Genomic DNA, 17,674 nt, shown 5'->3' with positions numbered 1-17,674 from the left:
TTTAAGTGTAAAATGTTTTATTTAGATGTTATACTGTGCAACAGTAACAATACAATAGTTGTCCATACAATCGAGCGATACAAATACGCAGAACATGGGAGACATCAAAAAACATTTGTCATCTAGCATGAAATTAAGGGGGGGGGGGGTGTTCTGGACAGTATTTGACATAATTACTGATTAAATATGCATATATTTCGCTATATACATGGGTGTGTGTGTGGACTTTCTGAACTGCTTGGTTGCTTCAAGGGTTCAGGGATGTCGAGGCTATAAGCAATTCGATTCCACAGCAGCTAAAAAAGTATTTTTCCCCCCCAGTAGCCTACAGCCTAATAAAAGCTCTGTACATTTAGCAGATCTTTCATATGTTTTCTCATAAAATTGTGGGCCCAATACTACAATAGTTGATTCCACATAATATATTGATTATTATATTTCTCTGTGAAACGCTTTCCAAAAGCCAATCGAAAGAACAATAGATGCAACGTTTCAAATATTAGTAAAGCCTATAGGTTTCTACCATGCTTTATCTGACAACAATAGGCTGAAATACACACTTACAAGAGTCAACACATGTATATTCTGATATGGAAAAAATAAAAAAAAATAAAGGAAATAATATAAAGGCCATCTTCAGTCACATCTGTAAAATAAAACATAGCTTTTTGGGGGCTTTCATTTTCGACCAGTCATCTATCACCAACATCCCTTTCACCAACTTAATGTCACATCCCTGCTATGTTCCTTTTGAAATGCTTCACTTCCACTACTTAAACAGATATCATATATTTATAACAACAACGATAACAAAAAGAGAGCGTCTACAACAATGGAACTACATTGGCATGAAGATAATAGCTGAGCGGTCTGGCGTTGGCTATCGGCCCGGATTTCAGGCCAGTCATCCCGAGGATGCAGAAGAACCATTCAGCGAGGCCTTCCGTGGTTTTTTTCCAAAGGGGAAGGGTCTGGTAGGGGCTGGGGCTGAGGTGGAGGCTCCGTTGACGGGCTTGGAGATGTGGGGGAAGTGTGGGTGTGGGGATTGCACCGGGGTGCCAGGGCTGGGCAAGGAGGAGGAGGTGGAGGGGACAGCGGCAGGGCTGCAGGCTTTGTCGCTGGCTGAGTCGCTCTCAGCGGACCGACCAGTGCTGTTCTGGCCCTCCTGCTGCAGATGACTCATCTTCATCTTCTTACAGCTAGGTCTGACGCGGTACTTCAACGGCAAAGGGCCATTCTGAAAAATATTTGTAATACTTAGAGCTACTTTGTCTCAACTTGCAGGGCAATCATGATTTTTTTTCCTTCATGGACAATAAAGCTTTTGAACTGCGAACTTTCATGCATTCCACCATTTGAAGTAGGCCTAAGAAATATCACAGAGCCAAAGGTTGAAATAAAAAGTAATGCAATAATTTACAACAAAAAAACTTTACTTCCAACTTGTTAAAAACGTTTACATTGCCTTTAATTGCATGTTTTTACTAACTTCCCCTTTAATATTATGTTTCTTACCCTTCTCCAGGTGTAGATGTAGGCTATGTCCATTAATGTGTAGTAATCTTTCAGTGGCTCGTCTTCATACATCACTTCAACCTACATTGTAGAAATTACAAAATGATTTATAAAAATAGGCCAACGAGTACTTATTCTACTGAACTTCCATTGTCCTTCAAGAATTGCTGAATATCTTTGATCTTTTTTATTGTTTCAATAGAAGCATATGAGAGAATGATCTTGCAGTGATATGTACTAATGTTGTTAAATTAATCTTATTTAAAAAAAATATATATATAATAATAATATAACAGTGATGCAAGGGTTATGGCTGCCCTTGTGTCATTTCATATAACCAAACAAATTTTTACCTGATAGGTACAGGGGATGTCCATCTTACTGCGGAGGAACTTCCTCAGGTGCATGATGGTCATGGCTGCTGGACACTGCAGATACCTCTTATTGTTCACCTGGAGGAGGACAGAGCCATTTAGATCAGCTCAAACCTACATTTTACTACAGACCAAACTCTGACAGAAAACTGAAGCTGTCTGCAGCAAATACACAATAAAATAGCAAGAGAAAATAATGTAGCTACAGTTAATAAAGACAATTTAATTTGAGAGACTTTATATGCAGGTTGATGTTTATTTTCACGAGTCTTGTCCTGGAGGCAGAACTGAGCAATTTGGCTATATTGTAAAAATGTATGCAAAGAAAAATGTGCTTTTTGGTTAAGGTTAGGTTTAAAATCAGATAGGATTTGTAGCTGTGCCAGCTAGTGACCACTCTGCAGAGCTGCCTCCAGAACAAGATTAATGCCGAAAAAAGGCTAACCTGCACTTTATACAGTACCCTTGTTTACAATAAAGAACATGGAAAATGGAGATGAGACATGCAGTGAGATTTGAAGACAAGCTATTTAAGGGTCCAGATTTAAGAACAATCTTATATCAGAAACCAAGCAATAGGCTCTGTGCAGCAACAGAGTGTAAGAACTATCTGATATGGAATGCTTCTGAGCTTCAGCCGTAGGCGGCCTACCTGTTCTTTAGTCAGTTGGTCCTCAGCCACGCCGGTCTGTTCAGCCCTGAGAAAAACAATGTGACACTTGTTTTACAAAATGTGTTAGAAAACATCTTGATAATGCACTCAAGATTTTCATGGTTGGAAATTCATGTACAAAAAAAGCAGAACACTGGTAAAACCAAAGTCTCAAAATTAAAATGACTATAGAAACTGTAATACACTGTAATGTATTGTAATGAAACAGGCAGGGAATGGTGCTCAAACTCTCAACCTTCTGGCCCCAAGCCCAGTGCACCATCGACTGCACCACAAAAGCATGGTCGATAGGCAACGTCGATATACACACTTATAAACCAGGGTCACTACAGAATAATAAATAATAAACACACAACTGACCTAATCGGTTTCTGAACACACTGAACTAATAAATATAAGTATACATCTATAAATGTTCTAACATAATTGTCTTCCTTAGACCTTATGATCAATCAATAGCGAACTAGATGTAATCATTTTTAAAAAGCCTGGCTGTAACAGACTTGTTGACGTACTTGTTGTGATCGAAGAACTCAATGGAGAGGCTGATGATCTCATCGTCTGTGATGATCCTCTTGTCCTCGTCTGCCACCTCCCCTCGATCCTCATTAGACCTTGTCGTAGCTACAGACACAAATTAACAAGTTGCATGAGTTTTCACAAAAACTTGTAAAACCGTGAGAGCTTAGAAATCCTATCATTATAGGAGAATACTATCAGCTAATATGGAAGTTCATTTTAGTGGCTTTGTAGAGGGAAAACCAATAGAATATTACTGGAGCAGGAAATAAATCAACCATTATTTTTGTTGTTAGAAATAAAACTACTTAATGACAATTCACTTTTTACATCTCCAGTAGACTTGCACCCTATCTGCCCTAGGAAAGAAAGGTCATGAACCCTTTCCTTAACATTTACATTTGAGTCATTTAGCATATGCTCTTATAGGGTAGTTAGGTGAGACAACCACATATCACAGTCATACAAGTTTAAAAAATCTGAAATAAAGCAACTATCAACAAAGAGTGCAGAGACTCACCATCTACAGAAGGGTGATCTGCGTAAAAGTCTCTCCTTCTCTTCATCTCATCTAATGGGAAAGAGAGAAAAAACTGTCACAAATGTTTATTTGAATAGGGATAGAGATACAATTGAAAAATGTAATTATCAATCAGCTGATGCATTGCAACCTCATGCTTTAACTATATAGCACCCATTTCCAGAATCAGTCCACGGGGGGGGTTTAAACCATTTTCCAGGGGAGACAAGCCAGCAGCTCCGATTTTAAACAGGATAATCAACCATTCAGGATGAACCATTTAGTAGATACAGAATACATACGTCACAGAGAACAAGACAATGACATGACTGATAAGAGGGATTTAACACATTCCACTTACTTTTGAAGAGACCAGGGACCAGCTTGTAGACAATGTCTTGTAGGGTTTTGTCAGACCTTGAAGAATGTTCATAATCAGTCATATTTACCCAGAACTCATTGCATGCTATGAGGTTTTAATAAATTGACGGATGTTGAGAAAGTAGCAACCAATCCTTTGATGACATGAACTGCATTGGGTGGATTGGATAATAGAGAGAAACAGCAGAAATGCGACAAAACAATGCAAGGCTATAGAACAAATGTGAAAGAAACAAAGTGATTAATTACCTTATATTGAGCAGAGGCTTGGTTTTGTGTACTGGCACGTCACAGATGGGGCAATACTTGCTGGTCTCCAGATAGCGCACAATGCACATCTTGCAGACTGAAACCCAAGGGGAAAAAACTGGATCAGTTTCTCAGTGGATAACACAATACCCTACAGTCCAACAATGAAAAATGCCTATTACATTTATCATATAGCGGTTATTCACCCCCCCCCCCCCCCCCCACCCTGATTTGCTTTGTAGCATCTAGTGAATTACATAAATAGCCAATGCAATTATGTGAAAAGAAGTGAAGTGAAGTGAAATTGGTCAACAAAAACTTGAGTAATTAACTAGCTACCTACTAGTGTGAATTTGCAACAGTCATATTTATCATGATTGGTCCAATTCCCATGTCTGCATTCAGCCAAGTGTCACTCACATGAATGGAGACATTCTATAATGGTTGTGGCATCGATGAAGTATCCACCACACAGCACACACATGAGGTGGGGGTTCAGCTCAGTTATCTTAATTCTGGTCGTTCGATGCATCGTCATGGAAGGAAGATCCCTGCGAGGGACAAAGGAGCAGAGTCACAATCTGACAGGAAGGTAGCCTATATCTTGTTAATTAAAATATAATTTAGACATGATAAATTGAGGATACTTTTGAGAAGAAGAAAACAGACAGCAACAATGAAAGCCTATCATTGGATCGGGACTACAGATCTTTCACAGCTTGATAAAGAGGTCGTTCATTAAACCGCTTTAAACCCATTTGTAAGGATGTTTTGTTGTTCTACTGTTAGAGAAACACCCATACTTTATGATAATAGTATAATAACCAGGGAAGGGGTTGGTCGTTTTTCAGAAGCTGACCCAAAGGTTGATTGATAGCTAACAATTGGTGGGAGTCGATCCGTGTGGATTTGTCGAGGGCACAGCTACAGCCGAAAGAGCTGCGTTGTCATAAATCAATCCTTTCATTGGGATGGTTCATATAGCCTACCTCCCAGCGCTCCTCTATAGATAGATATGGGAGAACGGAGGTCGTTGGTCGCTCAGGAAACGTGATAGTACCCTAGTCCTATAAAACGAAGAAACGCTGTCGACCTATCCAACCTACATCAGGGTATCTATTCTAAAGCGATTCAGTGTATTAGTGCCAAAACACAGAGGGGTTCTTACTTTCTAATATTGGAACCTGATGATAAGAAACATCATTCCGGCCAATTGCAACATTTCATATCACATTCTTCAATGAATTAAATCGTTCAACTCTCGAGGATGCGGGAGACCGTAAGCTAATTGACTCGGCGTCAGGTGTAACCACACACACTTGGAAAGTCGTACCGTTTCTATGGCAACTTAGGTTCCACTACTTGGCATCTCGCCAGGGTCCAATACGGAGAGATTTGCTTCGCCCAAGATCAGATCACCGCTCGCGTTGATGATGTGACTGCGAATAATATGAAAATAAATATATGTCCTTCCCTCGCGAAGCCAATAGACTACAGTCCGTCCCCGCACCATGGCTGCCATTTTGTAAAGAACGTCTCGCTCGAAAACCATAGTGCAATTCCCGACAGGGTTTAACATTTTTTCACACCGAAGCCTGTTACGTTCAGTTCCTATGTCGCCAACCATATAGGTTACCCATGCTTTGTGCATTAGTTTGGATAAATCTAATCGTTGGCCGTTGCTTGTGTCGTTTCCGTGTGCACGCTGCACAGGCAGCCTGTGTGCACGGCACAGTAGAATAACAACATCACTCGACCAAGTATGTTCTCTGACCGTATGAAGTTGAAGCCCGAGAGAAACCTCGCCACTGCTCAGCCAACGCGACATGGATTACTAATGAAGTGCCACATAACAGTCTAGTTCAAATAGCCAGCAGGTAACAGCAATGTGGAGTAGAAAGTGGAGTAAAAACGACTGTCTGGAGGGAGGGAAATAATGAAATAAGTTTCACAATATACGTCTAGTTGTGACGCCTTTTTGTAGCCTAGACATATTTCTTCTTCCCAATGGCTTTTTGTCTTTCTGCCACACATAGGATGCGATCACATGAGCCGTCAGTTAAAACATGGGGAGAAATGACTGATTCTGCGTGTCAGATGCTTTTGGCTTCCTAGCACTAGGAATAAAACTCATGACAAAACAAGAAATAGTGAGATTGGCACTGGGTCATGCCTGCATCAAAGGTGACCCGCGCAATATGTTGCATGGTGGCGCTATATACATTTAAACGGATTCTGCGTGTAGCCTATGGTGAAAAAAAAACCTACGGGGCTTGCAAACAGACCATCGTCATTTTATAAGGATGCACCTTAGTTCAAATATATATAGAAACGCCGATATTGGCTCTGCCAAAAGGCCACTGGTGTGGAATATCCCAGCTCTTCCCGTCAGTAAAAAAAAAATCGTAATAATGTGTATTTGAATGTAACGCAGTGGAGGACCCCACAATGCCATTACAGTGGCTGTCACGCATCGTGTTTGCAATGCAAACAGATAGCCTGTTACGCTATCAATCGATTAACTACTGATGTTTGCACAACTGTTACCACTGGTAATATAGCAGAGCCTTTGTAGAGTAAATGATACCAGGCTTTAACATGCATATTGCAACTTCATCTGCAAGTATCACCATGGAACACATTTATCCGTACAGGACACAGCCAAACAACAAATAAAGCACTGAATAAAAAAGTAGTTGAGAAACTCATAGAACAGGGTATTATTAATAACGATGTTGGCCAGATTTGCTCCCAATTGCATTCTATCTGGCCTACTGTACTCAGCTCAACCTTCTGGGCCATGAACTGTGTGCTGCATGGTGCAACCCAGGGTTTCTCCATCTAGCTATAATGAATGGCTGAAAATGGGAAGTAGAATAGGCGAGTCCTTCCTCAAAAAATGTGGAGAATCGTCTGTGTATAATCTACATACAATTTACATATAGTATGGATAAAGATGCATGTCACATTTTTCTCCATAAAGACAGGCTAGTCTTCGAGGGCTGTGGTTGTTTTGGTCTAGATATGCTGCACCATTCTCTCTATTTTTGGATGGAACCTTAATCTATTCATCAAAGCTAGATTTCCATCACCATTTCAGAACACTTCCCCACATGGGAAAGAGGAGGCCTCACTAAATATAATTCATCAAGAACTGGGCAGTCAATGTCGAAATCTCGATTTACCTGGCTGTGCGTTAAAGATGCATTCCAACAAGTATCACAAACAGAAACCTTATATCAACACAAATCAGGCTACACCAGAATTTCAACTAGCACAGGCATTGGCAACCTTAACCCACCCACAGAGGATTTCTGTGAGATTATCAACTGTCAAACAGCGTTAAGCTATTTATCTTTCCCACCAAACAGTTCCCTTCCTCATGACAGAATATCACACTTGATAGACTGGTCATAACAACATTATTAAGAAGGAAAGCATAAACATATCAGACACCATGGATCCATGCAAACACATTTCAAACCATTCAAGCAACAGAATATTCCACCACGGTGCAAACCGTCAAACATGTCTGATCTTTGCATGGTTGGTTTTTACGTATACTCCTGCTTTATAAACTTGTTACGCGCCATTGTGAGTTAACAGTCAGATTGTTGGTTCCAAACGTGGGGGGAAAAATTACAAATCCTCAAAAAACTAAATATTGACAGATGGAGGCACATAGCCTGCGCAATAAAGTCGTGACGAAACTCAATAGTAAATTTATGCCTTTTACAGATAATTCAAAGATGGTTGGCTAATTGAGAGGACCCTTGTTCTGAATCAGTCAATGGACCTTTGTACCATCTTGGCATGATGGTAACAAAAATCTGAAAATTGGTTTATGCATGATTAATGTGCGCCAATATCGTTCCTTTGTCAACTTGCGTGTAGACCTACCTATACATTCAAATCCTTCTTTAACAACTAACTGATCGTGCTGATATTTCAGTAAATCATTTAAATGGTTTACCCTCCACCAGGCTACAGAGGACCGGTTCAACAAGAGGGAAGTTAAGTTAATAAAAACAACACTTGATGACATGTGCGTAATGCAACCACACTGATCTATCCCCAACATCCAAAAGATCCTATTTCTATAAAATGGGGACAGTATATGGAACCAAACCAACCAGGAGAACCATTGGACTGTGTGCTGCCGTAAACACCTCACCAATCTCGGTCTTGTTCGATTGAGATCACTGGCTTTGTGGAAATCTAACCAACGTCACGGAAACACTCTCAATGGACACTCATAAGAGATAATTACATTAAATACTAAAGAATTCAATGCGCTGGTCTGTTGAGCGCAAAACCAAGGCTTGCGCAAGAAGGGAACACAATTTTAGAAGCAGTGCGAGGACAGAGCTCCACGTCCGTGAGTGCGAGACACCGTCAAAGCCCCATCCACCACCGGCTGGAAACGCATTTAAACCCGCAGAAAAACACATATACGCGGCGAAAACTTAATCGTTATTCACCTGTTGGTAAGAAAATATATCGAATAATACATACCTAGAGACTTGGCTGGCGATCAGCGATATTGGAGACGGAGAGACAATGAAAGTTAGGAGGCGATCAGCAGAAAATGAATACGAGCTCAGCCGCCATCTTGAAACAAGCTGCAGACGCTGTCAATTGCAGAGAGCGCCAGGCAACCCGGGGCTCATTTCAGAAGCGTAAAATTCGTAGTGTTCTCCTTCTATGCACTTTGGGCGCGTAGTGTCCTCTGTTGTCTAATATTTCAGACTTTTGGCTGTGCGTTCCGAACGGTGTGTTTGTGTTCCCAATGAGTCTCTTCGAAAAATGCAGCAGTGTGGCTCAGTGGAAACTGACACCGTCCCCAAAATGGCTTGTAGTTCGACCGCCCCGCTTTGGTCACGTGGTATCATTCCTTAAGGGTGGCCTGGAAATTAGTGTCGGTGTATTCCGGGGGCTCGCCAATTCACGATGCTTCGTAAAATGACACAAATAATGTGTTATCCAAAGCCCATCATGATCTCGTAATTTGCTTCAAACGTTGTAGTTGTGTCACTCAAGATATCACTGATGTTTCTAAACAATAGCCAGTGTGCGTTTTTCCAACCACGTTTCTATTATGTGCCTCTGCTGTGTCCCTTTCCAAAGACATGAGCTTGGCAAAATGCGTCTTTGTCATACATGCGTTGGTTAGGATACACTTTCCAAAGCCGATAGAAAGCTGGGGCTACTGTGTTGATATTCCATGGCAAACGACCCCATACAATACTAATTCATGATCGTACTGAAGACGGGGACATTTAGGAAATGAAAGCATCGGTAATAGGGCGGCTACTATAGGAGGCTCTGTACGTAAACTACATGCGGTTCTGTTCCCTCTGGTGAGCCGCAATATAACTAATGCATTGCCACCAGTTTGTAAACTAGATATGACACATTATACTAATCTTCGGCACGATATTCTCTCCAATTTTGATAATTTATTTGCCACAAACACCCCTTCACCGTTATGTGGCAGTGGAAAAAATCGATTTACAAGACAAAAACTCCTATCAGTCGGAGACTGCATAGACTACACATCTAGAGTTGATATGAACTATGCATTGGACTATGGGGACACACGCATGCTATATAGCTTACTTTAATATAATGTGGCTCTTATTTTATGCCTGCAAATTACCATGCATGCATTGAACTGTTTTATTGACAAAAATAGGCCTACATCATTGAACGGATACAAATATTTAATGACGAATGAAATAAGTATAAAATACAAAGCGGGTATCAACGCCGCTTGAAATCGCTGAACTTCAGTGCTTTCAGGAGATGAAGGAAGCAGAGGAGATCACGTGGGAAACCGGATTCCACTGTTCGAGCAGGCTAGGCTCACAACTGCATAGCCCTCAATACTCTTGGCAGCGTCTTTTATCTTTCCCACCAAATCCTGAAAACAAAGTCACATACACAGTCGGTACTCTTCCAAACAGAGAATGATGGAAAGTTTGAATCACACACCATTTAATGGTTTCCCCTCACGTACTGGAGGAGTTTGGAGCACTGTTGAGTGTAAATTATAACATTGCCTCAGTCTGAATCCTGTCAATTAGATTACCAGGATAGTTTGCACTGAAACCTGCCAGGGTGAGAGTCAATTCCATTTAAATTCATAACGGAATAGTCATCACAGTAGGCCTGAGTACAATTCGTTAATTTGTGAATATATTTTAGATGAATTCTAAGGATGTTCAGGTCAACTGAAATTTAATGCAACCGTTCTGGTTCACCTCATACCCAAAAGAAGGATAGTGTTCCCGAACATACACATTACCAAACTTCCTCAGAACTGTGTCTTTGCAACAGGGTAAAAACATTTCTAAATATTTTTTTTATGGCCCCTATTTCAATACTCTTAACTAGCCATGAAGCGATAGCTACTGCAGGACGTTAAAGCAGACAACCTCAAGTCAGTGAAGATTGGTTTGTAGACCTTTCGGGATTATGTTTACGTCGAACTCAATTGAGGAAAAGTAAAAATAACATGTAACAAATTGACTTTTTTTTAGGATAAGTTCATAGGCTACACTTAGATCGAGACATCACTGCCTGCCCTGTCACTCAGCGGTTATGCTTATGTCTTGGCATCAGTATTCACACAGAAAGTAATGGATGGAAATACACAATTCGAGTGAATATTTAAAAAAATACGAAATACTCTGTTTTTCTGTTATTTATTTATTTAAATTGTTTAACAAATGTGTAAAAAAAAAATGACAGTCTGCAGAACACTATTGAATGAGATTACTGCACATAGATTAAAATACACTGGAGCTATTTGCAAATTCAGGTTTTAATCTCTGCTCAATGTGGCAGAAGTACATCTAAAACACAGAACACTATTGAAAGACATGCTATTCAAGAAAAAGTTTAATAATAATTTAACAAACATCAAATAGAACTAACATGACTTTATTTGTACTCATTCACGTGGACCTAACAGCTAGCCAATAATTATATACAGATCTGTAAAGTATGCTGATTTGGAAAATACAGTGTAGGCTATCTATTTAAATCAATTGCCACGTTCAAGAGTGCATGTAAAACATTATCACAGACTTTCTGTGAAATTACCTTATTCAACTAATGGTGAACCCCACATAGGCTGTAACAAAACATTAGCTACCTGAAGTTGTTCCATAGTGCAGCTAAAATGGACCTCTTCCGACGATCCTCCGTTGTTGGTATTCTGTAAAAGTATAGGCTTACGTTTGTAATGATGACACGTTTAACAGACTCAAAACAGTTTTAGATCATTGGGTTCTGGAAAGGGATATACCTCAACGTTTAATGAAATCAGATAGGACGGCTCGTTGACCTTATGCACATGCCCGTTCTGTCATGGAAACAAAATATGTTAGGGCTACGAAGTAACCAGAAGACCTCTAAACCATAATTATCTGATTCTATTATTGTAGTTTATTATTACCAACCAATACCTTGATAAGGTACACCAGGCGCCATGGCACGTCGTTGATATGAGGAGGGCATCTCCCTATACTAAAAGGACAACCAAAATACGGATTTACCAATGGGCTACAGATGCACACAATAGGCCTATATTAAACAAATATATTTACAAGGCAAGAAGCATGCATACAGGAACTCATGAATACCGATTTATATAGGCTTTTCAACGGTAACCTTATGCATTAAAAACCTGTTTATTTAACCCAGAGTCATGTGATCATATTACGTGTGTTAAAATCAAACAGCAAAACATCTTGTCGCGGATGGAGCCCTATGGGGAACAGGGCAACACTTTTCAGCATTCTGAAGCTTGGTTGTCAGGAGGGAGACAAAAGGGGACAATCGTGGTGATTAATTACAATGTAAAAGCAACTATCAATGCGCTACAAACAAACGCTCATCGTAAAATAACTGCGCTTTCTCCAAGGAAAATAAACCGATTCAAAGTTTGTGAAACAAATTGTCGTGTCACATTTGCAGGTTAATTCACTAATCTTAAAACGGTTAAAACGGTCAAAATACGTCACAAATAAATGTGACCCGAGTTAGGCTAGGTCCATTCCCTAGTCTGCTGCACTCTATGAAAGTGAAGCATAAAACAATTGGAAGAGATATTGTCAGCACATTGATAATTTCTATAAACTTTTTGTAGCTCAGCTGGATGAGCATGGTGCTTGTAAAGCCAGGGTAGTGGGTTTGATTCCCGGGATCACCCATATGTGCAATTTATGCACGCATGACTAAGTGACTTTGGATAAAAGCATCTTCTAAATAACACACACACACACACACACACAGGACAAAAATATAAAAGCAACATGCAACAATTTCTAAGATTTTACTGAATTACAGTTCATATGAGTGAATCAGTAAATTGAAATAAATTCCTTAGGCCCTAATCTATGATTTCACATGACTGGGAATACAGACATGCCCCTGTTGGTCACATATACCTTTCAAAAAAATTGCCATTGATAAAATACAATTGTGTTCGTTGTCAGTAGTGCCCATACCGTTACCCAACCATGGGGCACTCTGTTCACAGCATTGACATCAGCAAACCTCTCTCCCCACACAACAGCATACACGTGGTCCACGATTGTGAGGCCAGCTGGATGTACTGTCAAATTCTCAAAAATGTTGGAGGCGGCTTATGGTAGAAAAATTATCATTCAATAATCTGGCAACAGCTCTGGTGGCCCTTCCTGCAGTCAGCATGTCAATTGCACACTCCCTCAAAATTGAGACATCTGTGGCATTGTGTTGTGTGACAAAACTACACATTTTAGAGTGGCCCTTTATTGTAAACTAATTTGTGCACAAAATGAGAAAAGCTTTGTGTGCATATGGAAAATGTCTGGGATCTTTTATTTCAGCTCATGAAACATGGGACCAACACTTTACATGTTGCGTTTATATTTTTGTTCAGTGAGCTAATTCTGTCAAATAACTGCAAATAATGCAAAGTAAGATTATTAAATTGACTCATCTATATTTCCTGATAACACACCAAAAGCTTTCAAACAAAAATTGGTGGTTCATTTAAAATGTAACTGTTCAATACATTTGAAATAAAACTGTTATTACCCAACTTCAAACAAACTTTAATTATATATAATGAAAACCCCCTATATTGTTTTCTTGTTCACATTTTTTTAAGGCTGCACTTGATGTTTCAATGGGGATGGATGTGTGTATTGGGGAAGATATATAATATTACTGGAAAAGTTCAATAGCGTGGATTTATAACATTTGTAGATCTACAGATGTTAATGAAGTGTAAACTGCATGGTCAAAGTGATGTTCCATGAGCCATATAGAGAACCCATAACAAAAATGTAGGGCTCCGATAAGGTCTTGTCTGAATTGTTGGCATGTGTTAGGATGTGACTATGTTCCCACAGTTTACAAACTTATCTCTGTACTGTGGTGACCCAGAAGCCGTTCTGTACAAACAGACAATGCAGTGTTTTATATTTAAATCTAATACTTTAAAATCAAGTATATTTGTCCAGTCAACACTTTAGCCACAATAACACCATAGTCATGAATTGTTATGGCATTTCAAATAGGCTGACTGGAAATGAAAACATCAGAAAAAGTTACCCTGACAATAGAATTTCCACATCACTTTTATATTTCTGGAGTTCAAAGAGTCTGGGGTTGAGATCTGGTATGGATTTGCATTTCTTTGCAATAAGGTAATTAAGATGTTATAAAAAATAATAAGGTAGTCATCACCTGGTATGTGATGTAGAATACATATGTTCTCTCTGCATCAAACCTAACATCCTCCAGGCACAAGCTGTAATGACAAAATCAGCGCCATCATTTATCAATATATTCATCATAATTAAGTCCCTTTCGCCTCATGTAGGCCTACGGATTTAATTTAGCAGGTGAAGTGGAATGCTCTTGATAACAGAGTGCTCCACACTCACACTTGACTTCTTCTACTACTTGGACTAACTTTGCTGATAGCTACTATATTGAAGAAAAATGTACTTACTATGACAGAGATATGTAGTTGTCCCACCTAGCTGTCTTAAATGGGCAATTCCACTGCTTTTCAACCTAATTTTCATTATCTCCAGCACAATACCAGTGTGTACATATGCATGTGAAAATTGTGTATTTAGACATTTTGTAGAAAACAAAGTTAAAAAGTTCAACTCGATGAAATGATCAAAAGTTATAACATTTATAACAGTGATTTTCAAACAGATTTACAGTGATGTTGGGAGCAAGACAACTGCAATGAGTTTCTAATCAGAGGGAGTTTTCCCCCCCACTGTTAATCATACCTTGTGATAACACAAACTAGGTTTCAATTGGAGACAGATTTTCATGCAAATATTCTAAAATCCACATAAACAAAATATGCATATTTTCCCACCACAAAAACAGTTGCGTTAAATAGCAAATGTGCCTACTCTATAATCTTGGCACCTGCGCTCTAGCCAACAGCTTGCAGATACTGTGTGGTTAGGCTAGTCTACATGAGATTATTATGGATAAGAGCAAGAATGTTTATTTGTCAAACAGCAGTCAAGCATCTATCATCTTGTCACCAGAATAAGACCATCGATATTTATTGGAAAGGAGGATCAAGATCACCATGCACTTTCACCACCCTGTGAAGTCTCCCGTAACATATTTAATCTGTAGCCTAATAAACTGCATGCTTTCCCGAGTTACAGTGAGAGGACCACTTAACTTGGATATGATTGTTATTTCAATATTTACACATAAAAACGTTTCCATCTCCATTTCTGACATACTTTACAAAAATATCTCACAATGTCAAAGGAACAAGTTATCTGTCTGCTTTTATGAAATTGTACCAAAACTGTCAGTTTCCATCACAGCGGTCCTGATTTGTTTTGGTATAAAGTATGACTTTACTCACATAAAAGTGTATATGGAAACCTTCTTCTCTTTAACCATTTTTAGGGCACTTATCTTTTTAACCACAGATCATAGAAACATGCTGTTTTCACATATGTAGACACTGGTTTGGTGCTGAGATAATAAATAGGGGCTTGAAAAGTGGCAGAATTGCCCTTTAAGATGAATGCACTACCTGTAAGTCGCTCTGGTAAGAGCGTCTGTTAAATGACAAATGTATTATTTTCTAAACTTGACCCTAGTCTCTGGGGGACGAGATTAATTATTTAATAACTTCAGAGAGGTCAACCCCCATTAGCAATAATATAGCAGGACAAACCAAGCGTTACCTTATAGTGCATTTGTCCACGTTTTGTTTGACCCCCTCCAGTATGCAGGTGGTGGCAGATCAATTCAGGTTGATCTATGATCAAAAAAAAACATTGACCAGTTATTTATTCATCACACATATCGTAAAGAAAAAAATACAATCAAAAACTAAATAAAAAAATATATATTTTAGTCCACTGTTAATACCTACCAAGTGGACTAATTAAAAAAAATAGCTAAATATATTTTGAGAGGATTTTTCCTTTAACTGTAGCCGAATGTCTCGGCAAGCTTTTATAGTGGGACTAATTAAACAATAAGGCACGAGCAGTTTATAAGGTTAGCATTTTATAATAGCAATACCTTGGAGGTCCATGGTATATGGTCATTATACCACGGCTAAGGGCTGTATACGTCCTACATAAGAACAGCCGTTAGCCGTGATATATTGGCCATATACCCCCTCATGCCTTATTGTTTAATTAGAGTATATAATCTAGTTCTAATAACCTAAACGTTTATACATACAAAGGGACGCAAATTACTAACAGCAAGGTGCGTACACGAACACACAATGAATGAAACAATTTAGGCTACGACTAGAAATATATGATTAAAATCCCATTTAGTCACTAGGGAGCACCTTTTTAGTTCCAGATTGCTTCCTACATTTTCTAACCTATATATTTTTTAAACTGTAGCCTAGCCTGCATTCTCAGTTATTTATTATTTAACTAGGGAAGTCAGTTAAAAACAAATTCTTATTTACAATGACGGCCTACCGGGGAACAGTTCAGGGGCAGAACGACAGATCTTTAACTTGTCAGTTCGGGGATTTGACCCAGCAACCTTTCGGTTACTGGCCCAAAGTTCTAACCACTAACTTTGGCTACCTGCCGCCCCAAAATTGCTACTACTTGGTGAGCAAACTCACTGTTCGCCTGGGTACACGTTGTTGTAGCCTGATCAATAGTCATATTTCCTATAACTACCACTTGAAACATAAAAGATGCTAACACTGTTACATTTGATTCATTTCAGATCCACGGGTGTTAAAAAACATCTATCGTGCATTCCACATTTTTCAAAACGAGCCTTCAAGTCAAACTGGGAAGAAACCGGAAGCTGTGAAAGAAGCAGAAATAAAAGGCGACGGTGGAGAGAGAGAAGGCTTACCGAGAACACTACGGTCGGCATGGGCGGTTAGCGAGCTGCGAAAGGTTAATTATATCAACACAGAGGAGGTCTTCAGGTCGAAAAGCGACGGGTCTGCTAGAGACTGCAGCCCTTTCTGCACCGACTCAGACAACTCCATTTTGAAACAGAAACAACCCACGAAACCGGATCACGTGACGTAATCAGCTGACACTGCATGCAGGGGAGAGGGCAAAGCTCACATAGCGTTCATTCACCGCTCGTGGTGGAGTGAAAAAAATCTACAGCTCCACAATGTATCACGTCTGTTTGTTTCATTTAGGCTACAGTATCTTTCATTGAGAACAAAATAAATAAATATAGGCATAGTTTATTCTCATATAGGTCTAAATCATTTGCAGGATTGGGCATGTGAGGCTACAGGATGGAGCCACTGCATATTTTGTTGCATCATCAAATCAAATGTTATTTGTCACATGCTTCGTAAACAACAGGTGTAGACTAACAGTGAAATGCTTACTTACGGCCCTTCCCAACAATGTAGAGAGAACAAATATATAAATAATAGCAAAAAATAGATACAATAAATAAATACACAATGAGTAACGATAACCTGTCTATATACACGGGGTACCAGTACCGAGTCAATGTGTAAGGGATACGAGGTAATTGAGGTAGATATGTACACATAGCAGTGGAGGCTGCTGAGGGGAGGACGGCTCATAATAATGGCTGGAACGGAGTGACCAACCTCCTGCGACATATAGGTAGGGATAAAGTGACTAGGCAACTGAATAGCTAATAAACAGTAACAGCATCGTATGTGATGAGTCAAAAACGTTAGCGCAAAAAGAGTCAATGCAGATAGTTAAATAGTTAACCAATAGTTACCTAGACTAACTATGTAACAGTCTTATGACTTGAGGGTAGAAACTGTTCATGGTCCTGTCATTTCCAAAGGTCTTAGATGGTGTCCTGATAGGAGTCACATTATTGCATTCAGAAAAGCTTTGAGGGTAGAGTAATAAAGTAGGCATACTCTAACTTTGGTCTGGACCTTAAGTGTAG

General features: G+C 39.4%; 2 protein-coding genes across 2 annotated transcripts; both read right to left on the bottom strand.

The window, feature by feature from the left end:
* LOC139420306 (bmi1 polycomb ring finger oncogene 1a) lies at positions 1-9,095 on the bottom strand. The gene is made up of 10 exons (XM_071170251.1): positions 8,747-9,095; positions 4,652-4,782; positions 4,232-4,328; positions 3,963-4,018; positions 3,602-3,652; positions 3,078-3,186; positions 2,542-2,587; positions 1,869-1,967; positions 1,516-1,596; positions 1-1,237 (listed from the first exon to the last, which is right to left on the bottom strand). The coding sequence occupies exons 2-10, from the start codon at positions 4,767-4,769 to the stop codon at positions 905-907; spliced, it is 990 nt and encodes a 329-aa protein (XP_071026352.1). The 5' UTR covers positions 4,770-4,782; positions 8,747-9,095; the 3' UTR covers positions 1-904.
* An 841-nt stretch (positions 9,096-9,936) lies between these two features.
* LOC139420545 (COMM domain containing 3) lies at positions 9,937-16,766 on the bottom strand. Its single transcript, XM_071170740.1, has 7 exons — positions 16,689-16,766; positions 15,472-15,530; positions 13,976-14,039; positions 11,704-11,826; positions 11,544-11,600; positions 11,391-11,453; positions 9,937-10,154 (listed from the first exon to the last, which is right to left on the bottom strand). Exons 1-7 carry the CDS (start codon positions 16,764-16,766, stop codon positions 10,056-10,058), a joined length of 543 nt encoding a protein of 180 aa, XP_071026841.1. The 3' UTR covers positions 9,937-10,055.
* Between the last annotated feature and the right edge of the window lie 908 nt (positions 16,767-17,674).

The sequence above is a fragment of the Oncorhynchus clarkii genome, chromosome 11 (assembly GCF_045791955.1).
Source record: "Oncorhynchus clarkii lewisi isolate Uvic-CL-2024 chromosome 11, UVic_Ocla_1.0, whole genome shotgun sequence".
Lineage (NCBI taxonomy): Eukaryota > Metazoa > Chordata > Actinopteri > Salmoniformes > Salmonidae > Oncorhynchus > Oncorhynchus clarkii.
This window is presented reverse-complemented; position numbering and strand designations above follow the sequence as displayed.

Coding starts and splice junctions, on each gene's coding strand:
- LOC139420306 (XM_071170251.1), bottom strand. CDS start 4,769: ATGACGATGCATCGAACGACCAGAATTAAGATAACTGAGCTGAACCCC. Junction 3,653..3,962: donor GGTCCCTGGTCTCTTCAAAA/GTAAGTGGAATG, acceptor CTTTCCCATTAG/ATGAGATGAAGAGAAGGAGA. Junction 2,588..3,077: donor GAGTTCTTCGATCACAACAA/GTACGTCAACAA, acceptor TGTTTTTCTCAG/GGCTGAACAGACCGGCGTGG.
- LOC139420545 (XM_071170740.1), bottom strand. CDS start 16,766: ATGGAGTTGTCTGAGTCGGTGCAGAAAGGGCTGCAGTCTCTAGCAGAC. Junction 11,827..13,975: donor TATTCTACATCACATACCAG/GTGATGACTACC, acceptor ATATTTGTTTAA/TATAGGCCTATTGTGTGCAT. Junction 11,601..11,703: donor GCCTGGTGTACCTTATCAAG/GTATTGGTTGGT, acceptor TTTCCATGACAG/AACGGGCATGTGCATAAGGT.